At 32.8% G+C, this 17,903-nt stretch overlaps 2 protein-coding genes across 2 annotated transcripts; one reads left to right on the forward strand and one right to left on the reverse strand.

Annotated features, from left to right (window-relative positions):
* Window positions 1–1,233: 1,233 nt before the first annotated feature.
* LOC106784961 (tRNA (adenine(58)-N(1))-methyltransferase catalytic subunit TRMT61A) lies at window positions 1,234–3,175 on the reverse strand. The gene is made up of 4 exons (XM_014745030.1): window positions 2,556–3,175; window positions 1,941–2,213; window positions 1,701–1,870; window positions 1,234–1,521 (listed from the first exon to the last, which is right to left on the reverse strand). The coding sequence occupies exons 1-4, from the start codon at window positions 2,908–2,910 to the stop codon at window positions 1,354–1,356; spliced, it is 966 nt and encodes a 321-aa protein (XP_014600516.1). The 5' UTR covers window positions 2,911–3,175; the 3' UTR covers window positions 1,234–1,353.
* Window positions 3,176–11,208: 8,033 nt separating this feature from the next.
* Window positions 11,209–15,996, forward strand: LOC106784885 (histone-lysine N-methyltransferase 2D). The gene is made up of 3 exons (XM_014744857.1): window positions 11,209–11,226; window positions 12,071–15,252; window positions 15,351–15,996. Exons 1-3 carry the CDS (start codon window positions 11,209–11,211, stop codon window positions 15,502–15,504), a joined length of 3,354 nt encoding a protein of 1,117 aa, XP_014600343.1. The 3' UTR covers window positions 15,505–15,996.
* The last annotated feature ends 1,907 nt before the right edge of the window (window positions 15,997–17,903 follow it).

Consider the following 17,903-nt stretch of genomic DNA (forward strand, 5'->3'; position numbering starts at 1 on the left):
CATTAAATATTCTCTTTTTATTATATAATATATATATTACATTCTATTATAATATATATATATATATATATATATAATATAATGTACATATATAACTCCGAGCAAATATTATCGCGACTCTGATTACAGACTATACTATTTTCTCTTTCACTATCATAAACTCACAGATTCACCATATGCGTAGTGCTGCCAAACTGGTTTTGTATCAATTTTCTCGGTCGCGTTGCGCGTCCAGGAATTTTATACTTTCGCTCAAATTTCTGCGACCCTGTATGAAATTGCGAATCACACTTTGAAAAGCCCTGATATATATATATAATATTATATATGTATATACATATACATATATTACAGTACACAAAATAAATGAACACAAAAATGAATAACTAATTTTGGAAATTATGTGTATTTTACAAATTACACCGTATGTCTCGAATTAACACAAAAAAACAAGTGTATAATCGTTCTTATAAATTTCATGAGTCATTTTATTCCGATGTTTGATTGAATGCATATTACAGACATTAACAACGGAATAAAAAAGTGCTAATTTTTTAGATTATTTGATTTGAATGATTAGAGAGTAATTTGTATTTTTTAATTACACATGAGTACTCGTTATTGCACTTATCCTTGTATCTATTATAACATTAAAATAATAATCATAATTATACCACCGAATTAGAATTATTCGCGTACTTACAACTATCAGTTCGCGATATTAAATATTTAGACTCACTATAAATTGGCTAATTAATTTATGATCACGATTATAGCGTTAGTTTATAATTCTTCTCCCACCGTTGTACGTTAAATAACGCTTCATAGTTTTATCAGTGCAAAGAAGAGGAGGCAATTCTTTTTTTTTTATCATGAACACTATAAAATTGTTTGTAATTATTGAATATCTTTTAACGTGAATTTGTACATTTATTTAAAAAAAGGAAAACAGAAAATCATTAATAATTGTTCAAACTAATTGTTGAAACAAATGATTTTTAATTAATAATTTCCAACTAATGATTGAATATTAGGAATTACTTTAATTTTATAAATCTACAAGTTTTAAATTTCCTGTATCGTGCGATAAGAAAGAAAAAAGAAATATGTATAAAATTTAACAGTAAAACGATGAAGTATACATTGTGAATCACATAAAATAGTTTTTAATCAAATAATAATATTCCTCTTTTACTTAATTTCTTTAACATCGTACTTTATATGAATCATAATAAAGATATCTCTGAGTAAAAGAATAATAAGAAATATTTATTATGCTTAATAACAATAAAATTAAGTCGTTGAATTATCTAAATTATTTCAAATTATCTTTTAATAATAATTTTCTTTGCATTAAAGTGTCTCATTTTGTTTAAGAGATCTCGCGTGTTGTGGTACTAATGTTGCAATAGTAATAAAACCTGTATGACCGGGCAATGAATGAGGATGAGTTACGGTTAACAACTTTTCTGGTTCTTTTTTGTCTTTTACATTCGGTTGTTTATCTTGTTCATCATCACGCTATAAAATAAAGAATAACAAAACAAAGTTTATTATTAAATTCAATATTAATCCCTTACATTGTAACAAATATAAAAAGCACAAAATATAGTACCAACTTTGGTATGCAGCTATACACTTTAAATCATAGCACAAGAGGTTAATTTAATGCAACGTTATTAAATAATTTCAATTTATACCTTATATTTTAAGCACTCCAAATTTAAAACAGGTAAATTCTTGTATTGTACTGTCAATTCTTTTTGCAAACATTCATAGGTTTTTATTTCAATAAAACCCTCTAATGTAAGTTCTGCGCAAGTTCTTTGAACTTGTTCGATGCATGGGGAAAACGAACACAACTTTCCTCCTATTGAATGAAACATAAAATTTAAAACTCTGTATGATTTATCATAAAGTTACATGAATTTTAATTTTACCTGACTTCTTGAAGGCATTTAACGCATGTTTTATAACTAACCACGGATGTGGTAAATCTAAGAATATCATATCCACTTTGTTTTCCATTTTTTCACCAAACCCTTGAGCGCAAACATCTCTACATTCAACAGTAACGAAATCATCAAGACCGTGTCTCTTAAATTCTTCGGTAGCAATGTGTACACGTTGTTCATGAAAGTCAAATGTATAAAGATGACCGGTTGGACGAATAGCACGAATCAGTGCATGTGAAAGTGAACCACTTCCAGTACCTACAGTATATACAATTAAATTTAATCAACACGATAAATTTTATATAACATAAATTAACTGCGTTCATAAATTTTGCATACATTAATAATAATTTTGTTTCATAATCAAATTTAGGTAAATACTACAATAATTTGCTACAAAGTCTTGATTTATTAAGAATCAATGAGAAAAATATTAGATACACAAAATAATATTCAAATATAAGTTCAAGAAATGTACCCAAGTGTAGGCTTTTGGAAACGTTTTGTTTAAGCCTGCAGATACTTTAGCTTGATGTTTTAATAACAGATTACAGAAATAGATGTATTCTAGGATTAGAAAAGTTCAGCTGCTTTCTCAACCTGTCTCAATGATTGTTAGGCCCGGTGAAAGTTCCATTAAGTATGTAATTAAACTTATGTCTGGCGTGTAAATAATTTGTGTTCTATGAGGAACGGTTAGAGTCCAAAGTTCTGGTGTTGGTTGTAAGACGTGACCCCATCCTCTGGACAATTTAACTTTGCTACCATACTTTTGGCCAACGAGAGAGGCTACTTTGAGTGCACCGTAAATCGTTTGAAATACATTTTCCACCATGACACCTTTCTTGTTCAATGTTTTCGGTGTTACTTCCAACGAATGCATATTAGTATGTCCTAAATATAAAATAATAACATCTCCTTCTTCTATTATTTCTTTCACATTTCTAAAACTCATGGTTAGACGTGAGAAAAAATAACCTCTTTTACGAAACTCACTTCCACGCACAGTGATTTGTATCGATTTGTTAAGAAGAGTTACCAATTTAATAAAAAAAAAACGAAAAAATTATTATATACGCACAGAAACACACACACACAATGTATAATATAATTAATTATATTTATTGATTACTTTTCTTCAAATATTTATAAAAAATAAAACAGTCATCTGTCAATAATTATCTACGCAGCATCAAAATATAAAAAAGTACATAGAAGCACACAAGTCCCCTTTTTTATCTACCCAGATTCATTTTAGTTACTACCGGGACCACCAGAGGACGATAGTAGATACTTAACGCGATGACGGTACAATACTATCAAAGAATACTATATTACATTCTATATAGAATATACTATATTATATTCTTTGATAGTATATATAGTATACTTATATTGTAAGAAAATTTAAAATAATTCTATTTAATTTTTAGTGTTAAATACGCGTGTGTGCCATCAGAAATGCGTTTTTATACATATATATTTTAAAAAGTAGAAGAAAATGAAAACTAGTAGATGATAAATCCAACGATGATCACCTGTAACAAAAAGAAAACTATATTAATCATACAATCAAGTGATACAATAGCCTAACATACAAATCGCCCAATTCGCAGATGCACTTTTCAATTGAATTCTCTATTTATTTTGATCAAATCTCTATTTACCGGTGTATTAAAATTAAATTTAAACGCGTTATTTTACATTTACAAAAAATATATATATAAAAAAAGGAAAAATACAAATATTAAATTGCTAAACAAAATAATATCTATTAATTATTATGAAATACTTTTAAGCTACATTATATAGAAAAGAAAAATTGCAAATATAATAAAAAACGATCAAAATGAAAAATTTTAAAGACGAAACAAGAAAAAAGAAATTATTGTAATATTTACCGAACATTATTTAGGCTTTAAAATTTAATATTACAAAAATTTTAATATTTTTGACTCTAACTAACACATATGCATCTTTTGGACGATAATAGACACGAACTTGGTGTTCCAAGGAGATGGAATAGTCCATCATCTCCAATTACAACTACAAATTAATGACGAGCAAAAAAAATAATATAATAAAATATGACTAGAGAGCTATTCTCGAAAAGTTCGAACTTGCTGTTGAACCTTTGAAAATAACTCAATGGTCTGTGTAGTTGCCCACTTGATACCACAAATTTGTGGGGGCCTCTTYGGCATTAGCCTCTTCTTTCTTCATGCCCTAAACGCTGCTGTGAGGCTTTTTTTAACATTTACTCRAATACCTCAACAGATATTGGATTTAATCGATGAACCTATTATTAACACTTTGCATTTAAAAAATTAAATAATATCAAACACAAGCAGAAACTTGTAATACATCTTATGGTCTTTCTTTTTTACTTGACCACTTTTATCTTTATTCTACTTTGTATTTACTATACATATATAAAAAATGAAGTATTTTCAGTAGGAATTACTAAAGAGCAAAGTGCTAATATACTTAATATTAAGTAAGTATCCAACGTATTCAGCTATTTTCACTTTTTCGAAAAAAAATTAATTTTTAAGAAAACGCAAAGACTTTTGAATCGTTCGATACTTATTTATATCTCGCGGTACAGAGTATCAGCAATATATGGAAAAAATACAAGAAATATTTAAATGATAAATGAATTTAAAAGTTGCTGAAACTTTGTATAATATCCGGAGAAGAAATTTTCCACTCCTGAGTGRAAATTACAATCGCGCGACTTCTCCGGTCTCTACCTACTTACAAATTAAATAAACATTCACACCTAAGTATGCTACCTGCCTTTATATTGGCACTGTTTAAAAAGAACAAACGTACATACATACCCACCCGCTCACTCCACGATTCTCACGCATACCACCAGGGTGTATGTATTCTTTGATAGTATTGTACCGTCATCGCGTTAAGTACCTACTATCGTCCACTGGTGGTCCCGGTAGTAACAAAAATGATGCTGGGTAGATAAAAAAGGGGACTTGTGAGTTTCTATATACTTCACCACAAAAAAGTTGGCATAGAACCGCAACAGTAGAAAAATTTAAAAAATGATAATATTTCCCTATTGTTTATACATTATGAACGATTAACTTATTTCTTTTCACTACCTAATAGGTTGTTACTTTGGAAATCAACTTTAAATATATCTTCTGCAGTATACCAACTTTACTTTCATTTTTTTCCAAGTGTGCTTACGTCTTGAATTTGTGTTTGCGCATGTGTATAACATATCTTCCACTCATTGCGTCGCCATTTCATAATTATTTAAAGTTAAATAATTACTTTCAACTAATTAACGATAAATAAAAAATATTTGATAAAATATAGTTGAGCAAATAGTGTGTAATTAGGAGCATCCATTGATTTTTTTCTGCTGTCAAGGAATCCTTACCAGCGTTTTTATGGTCTTGTGAGCTTCTATGTACTTCTGTATTCTTTGGCAGCATTTAAAAACTCCCTTACCGACAAACGTATATGCAACCCCGTGTAATATAGCGCGCTCTGTATTAGACGTACAAAAACTTAAAAATATTTCAACAAGAATAACTCTGTTTTCTTGCTTAGTGTAATTATTAAAAATTTATATTTTCTAAAAAGCCGATATGTATTGATATCTATAAAGTTTAACAATTATTTATATAGATTAAAAATTAAATAATTAAATAATATTTTAATGTCAAATATATCTGTAATATATTTAATTTATAAAGATGAGTTTAGAAAAATAAAATGGCTACTAGTTTTTGAATACGCACATCGGTAATTTCAATGCATGGTATTTGAAATATGTTTACTTAACATAGGAATTCCGACTTTCAGGTCACCTGTATAGAAGAAGAGTATAGTCCAAATCGGTTACATTTACCTATATAAGGTGAACGGTCCAAAGTCGTCGACTTGTATATAAAAAAAAAAAAAAAAAAAAAAAAAAAAAAGAAAAAAGTTTAAGCTTCACTTTCACGAATATGGTATGTAAGAAAATACTTACTCATACACTTTTATATACCTACTCATCAGTTTCTTACTTNAATTTCAATGCATGGTATTTGAAATATGTTTACTTAACATAGGAATTCCGACTTTCAGGTCACCTGTATAGAAGAAGAGTATAGTCCAAATCGGTAATAATGAAACATTTGAATTGTATAGCAAAAATGATTGTTAGCGAATTATGAATACAAAAAAAAAAAAAAAAAAAAAAAAAAGAAAGAAAGAAAAAAGTTTAAGCTTCACTTTCACGAATATGGTATGTAAGAAAATACTTACTCATACACTTTTATATACCTACTCATCAGTTTCTTACTTGGAACCGTTGATTTCTTATTTCTTGTCTTCCATTACTTATAAGTAAATTTGTTTCGTATTTCATTATCTTCAAGATAAGAATGCAATTTAACTAAAACGACGAGCGCAGACAATTTTATTTCGAAAGAGTCATCAGTTTTGGATTTTTTATTGTATCATTAATGCGTCCTCAATTTCAATTGGAATGCATGAAACTTAAGAAGATGACGGAACTTATATCGAATTACAAAATTTCATCCTTATTGAAATAACAAAGTATTAAATAAAAAATTATGAACAAAAAAAATATGTTTAATTAGATTTAACATGAAGGAAATATAGACAGTTACTGTAATTTATTATTATATATTATAGCAGGAAGTCCTGGTTGACGTTGAAAAAACTTAACCAAAATGGAAAACTAAAACTAAAACGTGTTGGCGCATACATGATAAGAATCTTTTCTTACTATTAGTTGGAGTGTGAAAATTGTGGAAGAAGCGTAGTTTTAAACCGATTATCAGCGGATATTGCGAAAATATTGTGTTCCTGTTAAAACAATATGCCTATATACCTAATTTAGTAGTAGGAGCATGAAAAGATGTTGTTTTTGCTTGACTTTATTAATTATAAGATAGAGGCATAGTTTCCTACAGCGTCCCACTTTGCAACACTTTCACTCTTCAACAGTTACGTTACATCCAGGCAGCAGCAGCAGCAGCAGCACCACCACCATAACCACCACCACCATCACTATCACCACCGGTGAGGAGCTCCCGGTGCTCAAGGAACACACAACTATCCTCTCGATAACCACTTATTTGCAGAACTTAAACAGAGAGAATCGTATCGTGTCTGACACGCGATGCCACATCGATTTCTACTTCGAGCTATTCAACGAATAGAAATTATGCAATATAACTTTTATATGGTGTCTCTTGATATCAATAATTTTTTTTTTTTTGATTTATGACTGACACGTGAAAGATTAAATTCAATCATTTATCTTTTTCAAATACAATAACAAGAAATTCCTTTCATCTTTACAAATTTTTATGAACACACCACAAACGATACTAATTATTAACGGTGACGTTTAAATCTCTTGTTCAAGAAACATTAATCGTTAGTTACAAACAGGAAACGATTAGTATCTTTACATAATACATACTGTCATTTAGATAAATCTACTCGTCGATGATGGGTCAGCTCGTCTAATGTAAATGAAAAAACCTCGAAAAATCGGAAGATTCTCTTTCCATCATATTCGAAACTCTTGGGTAGTTATTTGTACCTCTTACGGCAACGTAAGTGAAAGTTGCCAAGTGGGACACGCGTCTTGAATCTTGACGGCACTTGAACGTTCGCCAAATCCTTCTCGCTTAGTTTCTCTGCCGCCTGCGCGAACGTTGATCTTTTGACAAAATTAATAAATCTACGTATAATACAATTTGCTAAATCACAAACCTCGAACGATGCCAATCTCTTTTTATTTATCTTTCTCACTCATTCACTCTATTTCTAAATTTATTCTTTATAAGAGATGACGTTATTAGATGAAACGATTTCGTAATGCAATTATTCATTTTTCCAAAGAAAATTATCCTGCATCTATCCCTTCTCTGTTATTCTCTCATTAAAAGTAGGTATGCGCTAATAAACGAGGTACCATATATATCCCCGTACGTGCAAGTACGCAAGAACGCGTGAGAAACGGAGTGAAGGATCATCGATGATTCTCTCTCTGTTGAGATGGCGATTTCGTATACGACTTACGCAATGAACGAGAAGTTTCCAGTGCAGAAGCTTTTGCAACCGAAGTAAATATCTACTAGGTCATCCCATTTAACTGGTTTACTAGATCTCCACCAAGATTTCATAAGAAACGAAGCAACACACGAGGAGCCCGTTAAAGATAGAAAAAGAACAATGCTTACTTACATTAGACCTTTACACGCATTAAATAAGCATGTATAAGTATGAGTACACATCGTTACTTTCCATCGGACAAAGATTAATAACTTACTCATTCATAAGTAAATAACTGGACTAGAACGTTCATTAGTTACGTACTTTTTATTTCAACATTCCATCCTATCTAGGAAGATCTAAAGAAAGTTATTCCTCTCCCAAATGGATCATATAAAACATGAAATTATTCATTAGATCCGATCATCGTTATGACGGAAATGACAATGAAATGGAAATATTAAAATGTCTCTCAAGAGAATCGTACAATGATACGAAGAATAAAAAGTAAATAAAACGAAATATTCTAGCCATGGTACTTTCTAAGAGTGAGACCTAAAATCGAATGAACGAGGAAGAACGATATCATTGAACGTGTATATCTACTAGGTGTTTCATAATAAATATTCCTATTGTGTTTGAAATACGATAAAAGTAATATTATAATTAAAAAAAGTTTTGTTCTAATTAATCAATTATTGTCATAAATTATTAAGAAAATGTACTGTTAATACAAACAAAATTTAATATTGATAATGAGTTTTAACGATAAAATTAATGTACGAACGCGATTCATAGAAACAAAACAAAATAGTACATTTACCCCCGTATTCACATTAATATAAATTTATGAAATAATTTGAATTTTTTACGAATATAGAAGTTATATTCATTTACAGAAACTTAATGGAACACCCTGTAGATATTTGTAGCTGTCGAGCGTGAAAGGGTTAAACAGTGTGAGATTGTAAGAAACCGATGAAAACTATAGATTACGAACAAGCATTAAACTACTACTACTACTACTACTAACTACTAACCGAAAAGAAAGGTAAGCTGACTTCGGTTTCGATAGGCCTTGGAGGTCATCGAAAAAGTGTAGGATGGTCTTCGGTTTGAATATAATCGGCCCTGTCCCCTACCTTTCTCGTAGTTGGAAGAGAAGTGGATGCAAGGAGGAAAGTCTTACTTACAACAAGGGTGCTCATCCTCTTAGCTTTTGAATGCTCGCGTTCATCGACCGTTGGCTGACTCCTCTCTTTCAGTTAAGAGTTCGAACGGCCTTTCCTTTTCTTCTTTCGTAACTAGTCCGTCTTTTTTGTGTGTGTGTGTAGTAGTAGTTGGTTGTAGTAGTAATAGTAATAGTGGTGACGTAAAGATACACTATTGATATCCCTTCGTGTCCGAGTTCAGTTCAATTATTACTTTCGATTATTATTTCAAAATTTCATTTCGCGATTATCATTCAAAATTTATTATTGATTATCATCGTTGAATTATTATATATATGTTTTATACGGATTATTTAATTAATGAGATATTTATTATACTTTACATCGACGATGATTTATATACATGCAAATTTCAGTATAATACATGGACTTGTTGTGTGGAAAGATATTAACCTGGTTAAAATAAATTATTACTTTCGATTACCATTATAAGATATTGTTGGATCATTTATGTGTTATATACAAAAATATTGATAAATAAAATATGTACTTTGAAAATATTACCAATGATTTGTGTTATATAGAAAATTTTAGTATAATGCATGAATGTGAAAAAGAAAAATATTAATCGAATCAAACTAAATTATTATTTTCAATTATTATTATAAAATGTTACAAAATTACTTATATGTTCCATATTAATTATTTAACTAATTAAACATATTCGTTAAAAATACCATCAATGGATTTGTTATTTAGCAAAATTTTAATATAAATCAATCCATGAATATTAAAAAGAAACACTAATGCCATATTACACTCCATTAAATAAAACATAAAAAGAAAAATACGTCGCGCATAAAAAAGATTAACTAATAAGATACTTTAAAGATATCCAAAGTCCAAGTTACACGGGAAATATTACTCCAAGTCATGGATATGTTGAAATAATATTAACGGTATATTACACCCCCTTTATATAACTTAAACAAAAATGTGATGATTTATAAGTAACATAAAAAAGATGAACAAACGAGATAAGCTAAACATCGAGTTTTAGTGTTAATCAACATACATGGGTGTTAAAAAGGAATATTAACGGCATGTTACATCCCCTTATGTAAAACCGCAGGATGTGATCTGTCACTCACCTGTCTTCTATGGTACTTGAACAGCAATAACACTATCTGCACATACGTCCGGCCCTATCTGTTCTTTCTAATAAAAATGATAGAGAGAAAATATCACGTAAACACATATATACATACACACATACATATATGTACATACATGTATAAAAATAAAATTCACGTAAGTAAGAAACGTGGTGCTTCTCTCTTTTGGTCGGACCCACGTGAACGCAGTTGACACGTAGTGAAGAAGGAAGAAAAGTAGGAGGAGGAGGAGGATGAAGAGGTGAAAAGGGGGGAAGGTGAGGGAGAAGGAAGTGGAGGAGGATGAGCATCGAGTAGTAAACACGTATATACATATACATAAATATATGCCAGTGAGTTTTCGTGTTAACCCCATGAGTATAGAGAAAGGTGCCCCACCGTCGTCGTTCGATATTAGAGAGGCGCTTCTTGACTTATGTACGAAAGATGGTGGTGGGCATCGAGTAGGGAGAAACGGGCCTCTGGTCCCGATCTGTCTTCAGTTCCTATGCGAGCTTCCATTCGATATCGTTCGGTCTGCGCGTCCGATTAATTTCTCATCTTTTATTCTTCTTTCTTTCTCTCTATCTCTCTATCTCTCTCTGTCTCTCCTTTTCTCTCTCCCTTTTCTCTTAAATTAATTATTTTGTTTTAGTTTCTATGTTATCCGTACCTCTTTAATTTCTTTTTATTTTCTCTTTCTATCACTATGTCATCGCCAACAAGTTAACATCCAACGTACGACCTTGAAGAAGGGCTGATCATTTAAAATAAGAAGAATAACGTGAAGCCCACCTTCCATTCGACAAGTCTTATAGTCTCTTGTTTTCTGGATTCAAAACTCACTTTTACCGGATCATCATCATCATCATCATCATCATGAGGTCCCTCAAATTGGTAATTATAAGGAACTCCTGGTCTCGTTGTTAACTCTCCAAGAATCTTCGCTAGAATCATAGGTAAAAGCTATTATTAGATGGGATTACTATTCTACGAACGCTTCCACTTTCATCGTAATAAAGTGCATCGCACTTCGCAGCAGGTGGAAACGAGGAAAGTTCAGTTCGTTGTTATTGTATTTCTGTTACTGTGGTGTATTTATTGACACGCTCGTATTTTCTTAAGAATTCTCGACACACTCTCCATTGTCGGCATTGAACCGCTTTGACGGTCAAGATCTAAATTTCACTCCTTCGATCTCTCACATACATATATTTTGTTTTCTTTTTTATTTGTTTTTATATTAAATATTATTTTATCATTCGTCAGAGATATATTTTAGTTGGATCGGTAGCATCGTTATAAAATCAGGTGATTGCATAATTAGTTTCTGTTAAGAAAGCTAATCAGAGTTTTCTAGCGTTCATATCCGGGGGGGTAAAAGGCGATTAACTTGGTTTAGCCATAAGGAGAACACGAACTGACTCGGGAATCATTTATTGAGGCAAAGACTAACTACCTTCCAACGTACCTGTCCATTCGGTGTCGGTTGAATACAAATCGATCAGCCTTCTATGGGCTTACAGGATATCTTTTCTCGATAGGCTTGAATCAGGTCAGTCGGTTAATCACGCCGTCGTATAAACCGTTTCCGTGAAGAGGATGATTTTTCTTCAACGATACGATTTCTTTTCGATCAACTTTTATATATATATATATATATATATATATTTGCGTGTTTGTACCTATGTATATAATTGTATATGTATTTAGGTACATTCGATGATAATTAATTTTGTAGGTAATAATCCTGGCGACGATCATCTTCGTCACGAGTTATGCCAAAGAGGAGACTAACAAGAATCGCGACAAGAGACAACAGATACCTTATCATGTCAGAAGAGGAGGTGCTAGACTACCACCCTATGCCGTTCAAATGGAACCGATCGTTCAATATTCGCAAAGAGATCCGCTCTATAATCCTTTGATAAATTCAAAGAACGATGACCTCGGTATATACGAAGAAAATCCATTGAGTTATTATCCATCGGAACCAGAACCTATTATTGAGATTATTATAAAAGAATCTAACGAAACTTTGCCGACTCCGGTACCACCACCGACGCCACCGCCGTCAAGACCAACTAAAGAACCAATACAAGTTTATTACGTAAAGTATGAAAAGAAAGGAGGCTATGGAGAGAAATCTCGAGTCGTCTACGACCCACCCGTGCGTGCTTTGACACCGGTTGAAGAACACGAAGAAATCAAACCCAATCATCATAAGGAAGAACCTATCCAACCGGTAACACCGTCGTCACCTCCAGAACCAACGACCACTTTAAGAGCCATCATTCGACCAGAAAGCGAGACTTATCATTCTGGTGGTAGTGGAATTCGTGTTACTTTTGGTACTGATCAATTACCGCCTAACAATCACAACAAACGTAATGATATCGAAGCACTGAATTCTACTCAAGTTACCAAACCTTATTCTCTTGGTTCTGTTGCACCTGGTACACCTAAACGACAACATGGTCCTTATCAGCCTTTGCAGCCAGTACAACAAAGAGTACCACCCGCATTCCCTCAACAAAGAGTCGTTAATTCTTTTCAACCACCGTTATCTTTAATACCGCAACAGCAACAACAACAGCATCAACAGCAGCAACAACAGCAGCATCAGCAGCAACAACAATTAAAATTTATACCGCAACGGCCACAACAATTTCCACCAGCTTTATCGGTGAGAAATCAATTACCGCAAAGACCACAGCAAACATCTTTGCCAATTCAGGGTTTGCCCGATTTATCCCAACGAGCACCGACTACCGCTTTCGGACCTCCTCATCGTATTAGTATAAATCATCCTCAACAACCAGGACTTCCACCAACGCTTTCAGTTTCTCATCAAAGCGTGCAAATACAAAATCAACCGCTTGGACCTATTCAACCTAATTTCAATGGGGAAAGGAAACAACCTCAGCCTCCGCAGCCACCGCAACAACAACAGCCACAACCTCCGGTATTTTCGCAGCAAGAACAAGAGAAGCAACGATATCACGAACAACGACGTCAGCAAGAGGCATTGAAACAACGCGAACATCAACGACAACGCGAACAACAAAGGCTTCATGAACATCGTAGACTCGTCGAATTACAACGACAGCTAGATCAACAGAGACAAATAGAGCAGCAAAGACAGGTGGAACAACAGAGACAAGTGGAGCAGCAAAGATTGGCGGATCAGCAACGACTAGTTGAACAACAGAGATACGCGGAACAACAAAGATTGACGGAACAACAGAGATTGGCGGAAGAACAGAGATTAGTTGAACAACAGAGATTGGCTGCTGAACAACAAAGATTACAGGAACGACAAAGATTACACGAACAGCATCGAATTCAGGAACAAAGAAGACGCAAACAAGAACACGAACAGAGACTCTTGCAGGAGCAACAATACCGTACATCTTTGAAGTACAATCAGGCTGTACCTTCGCAAGGTGGTATTCCTGGTCAACTTCAATTACCTATTCAAAAACCGGAAGGAGAAATCTTTAAAGCCGTGCCAAAGTTGGAACAACATTATGCGATCCGAGAGAATCCATTACATCCAGGCCCATTCCCACCAAATCCAGTACAATTATCACCCTTTCCCGAAAGTTCATTGAATCAATTTCAGACGACGCATCAGTTAAACACCTTACAGGATTCCCGACAAACTTTGGGAGGTCAATCGAATCGAATTTTAAACGACGACATACCACGGCAAATTCAACAAATAGAAAACCAGCAAATCTCCTCGAGTCATCGACATTTAACATTTAACTCCGACTCATTGGGACACCAACAGACGCAACTTTCGTTGACACCATCTATAAGCACACAACAACAGCATCGTCAAAGAGAACAACCATCATTCTGGGGACGTTCGCCATCCCAAAACAATGACATACAAAAATCCCAAACAATTTACGCAACACCCGTTAGTATTCCATCAGAATTCGGATCATCAACCGGTAGAACGTCGTTCAGAAACAACCCAACATTTTCCACAAGTACGACCACAAGTACCACTACAACAACGACCACAACTACCACGACCGAAGCACCGACCACGACGACAGTCTCACCGAAAAACGAAGCCAAGATCAAGGAGAACATAGCTAATTTACCTGACGAAGTACCAGACGATATAAGGGAAGAACTTTTGAGTTCCGGTATTTTGGGTAACGCTGACATACAAATACTCGATTACGACAAGGTCGGTGGCATACCAATCGAGAAATTACCGCCCGAGGCGTTGGCAAATTTCTACGGTGCTGGAGGTGGTTCGGCGGTAGCTGCGAGCGAGCCAATACCATCGATTGTTAAAAAACCGGATAACGTTCCATTGTCGAATAACGAAGACAGCGTAGCTTCCGGTTCATCCGAGAGCATGAGTACGGTAACGAAAGACGATCCACCAAATAAGGAGAAAATGATGGAGAGCACAATCATGGGAAAAACCAAGTTCGAGCAGGCCACTTTGAGGCCAGGTGGAGTTGAGATGAAAGTAGTACGTTTCGATCCAAGTACGGAGCAAGGCCGAGCAGTGGCCGAGCAACATATAAGACCAGACGCGACAAGACTCGAACCGGTAACAGTAGGTCCGAAAAATCACGACCAATACAATCGTTATTTACCGCTCAAAGTAAGCGGTGCTTCGTTCCCTATACCGAATGTCCCTGACCTAGAAGGTCGAAAGATAACTAGCGTGGTCGTACTTGCTCCGGTCGATTATCGTTTTCAAGAAAAGGAAAAGGGACTCGAAACGAGAGAAGATAGAAAGATCGACGATATTCAAGCTGTCAAATTCGTAGCCGGTGAAACGCTCAAACAACTCGTTAAAAAACCTAACGCCGATAATTATCAGAAATGGTTGGAACAGGAAAGTCGTACTGAACCTCAGAGACAATCGGTTGTACTATTAATCACCATGTAAGTTAGAATAATTTAAAGGATATTATTTGATTTTTTTCATTCCACAATTGGAATAAAACAAATCATTGATAAAATTTATTTCTTTTTTTTTTCAGGCCTTCGAGTGATCAAAGTAAAAACGATAAGGAAATATTCATGTACGATGTCAATTCAAAATCGGTCAGCAAAATGTCGGGGGATTTGTCAACGGCCTTTGTCGATGCCGCTGAAAGTAACACGGACGGCAGCGATGACTTTTCTGGATTTTAAATTGTCGACTGTGAATCCTTCTCTCTCTCTCTCTCCCTCTCTCTTTTTAATCCATCTCACTGTCTAACGTCTTTGATTAGAATCTAATCTCTAAGTAGAATAGATTAGTAATATCGACAATCGAGATTTGTTAATATTATTTGTATACCTCCACAGTTTTGATATTAATGTTCTATTCATTCTCAACACGTACATACTTACATATGTGTATCGAAAATAACTTATGTATATGTACATGTACATACATATATGAGGAACGTTCGAACTATCGAATCGAGGATGATGATTTCATGCGGATAACGAAGCAAAAGCGAAAGTCCTGTAAGCTGGAAATAGAAAACGTTCTCGGAAAGTTATACGTGAGGAATAGTACATACACACACATACACACACACACACACATAGCACCTAGCAACGAGGATTTCTAGCAATTTCTAGGACGACCGGTATTGCCGGTTTCGAGAAATCATTCTTATTTAGTTAAAAAAAAAAAAAAAAAANATACACACACACACACACATAGCACCTAGCAACGAGGATTTCTAGCAATTTCTAGGACGACCGGTATTGCCGGTTTCGAGAAATCATTCTTATTTTTAAAAAAAAAAAAAAAAAACAAAACAAAAACCCTAACAAACAAAAAATACGCAAGATACGTTTGACGGATTTGAAAAATGAACACTATGATGACTCGAGGATAACGAAAGGTACTTCTTGTAGATATATTAACGATGTATGATTATGTATATATAACGCAGATACTTTTTTTACATTTTTTATACGAAATAAAATGCAATCATTTTGTACGAGGATGTTTGAACTCTCTCTATAAATTCGACGAAAGGATCGAACGAAAGTAACATCTTCTCACAATCCCCATTCCCCATCCTCGGTCTTCCCCGAAGGCTTCTTTCTTTAATATCGGTGAATGGATTCATTTTAAATTCTATGGAATAACGTAGACGTTTTTTGCAAGCAATTCACTTCCATTTTCTACGTGCCACATTCGTTTTATGTGGTGAATTTGACGAATTAATGAAAATTGCTATCTTTGTCTAACTTTTATCGGTTCTATGATCTTATGTGATCGATTAAAAAATATTTATGATGACAATAATAATAATAATAATAATAATAATAATAATAATAATAATAATAATAATAATATAACTGATAGAATAATAGTAAAAATAGGATTGAATGTTTGAATTTCGCGCACTTTTTAAAAACGTTACTACGTTAATTAAATAAAATGAAAATTTCTATATATTTCTAATAAAAATCTCTATCGTGATTTATCGAAAAGATTATCATCTTAGCTCGGAGAATATAAAACAATGTAACGTAGATTTTTTTTTGTTTTTTTTTATAACTGCTTCTACATTTAAAGTGATCATCGTACACATGTGAAAACTTAATTGTTACATGTATATAGTGCACGTCGTTATAAAAGAAAGCAATTACATGTAATGTAATGTAATATGTATATATATATATATATCCTAAATTTTGTTCTTCGAGGGGGTTTTTAGACCAACGGAGAAACGAAACGAATGAATGTTTACCAAGAAATAGAAAGGGATAGAGATAGAGATAAAGATAGAAATATGAGGATAGATGGAATTTAATTGTTAATTGGCCTTACGGTAAATTTTTTAATGCGAAAATTATTTCTCTATATTATTCATACTTTATTTTAAATATATAATTCGATCATCGGTTCTTTTTATTTCTTTTTTAAAATCCGTTTCTCCGTGCTTGTCTATTTAAATTTATTCTCACTTTGTACGTACCAAAATATTTAAGAAAAATTAATCGCTAATAAATATTTCAATTTCGATATAATATATCCGTATATATAAGTGAATACTTATTTATGTGTATATGTGTACATATACATATATATATAAATAAATATATTAACCCTTTGCACTCGAAAAAAGACACTCATTGTCAGTCGCCATGACGTTTCATACGGTAACTCGAGTGCCTACTTATTATTATTATAATTATTATTATTATTATTATTATTATTGTTATTATTATTATTATAATTATTATTAATATTATTATTATTATTATTATTTCTATAAATATATATTATTATATTTAAAAGTAGCTGTAAGAAATTTGCTTAATATTCGTAATATCCTCTCGAGTTAATTGCTAGTTCACCCTAGCGAAAAAATTGTCGAGAGCAAATGGTTAATATTTTTTCAATACGTAGGTTTCGATAATCAAATTAAATATATTATATAGAACTTCATTTAATTATATATATATATATTTATATACTGAATTTTTTTTAATTTCGAAATATACTTGATAATTAGAAGAAAAGGTTTGATTGTGTGTGTTATCGTGTTATATAAATTCTACCACCCCTAATAATTCCATCT

This window comes from Polistes canadensis, unplaced genomic scaffold (genome assembly GCF_001313835.1).
Source record: "Polistes canadensis isolate GaletaPanama2010 unplaced genomic scaffold, ASM131383v1 scaffold_42, whole genome shotgun sequence".
Taxonomy (NCBI): Eukaryota; Metazoa; Arthropoda; class Insecta; order Hymenoptera; family Vespidae; genus Polistes; species Polistes canadensis.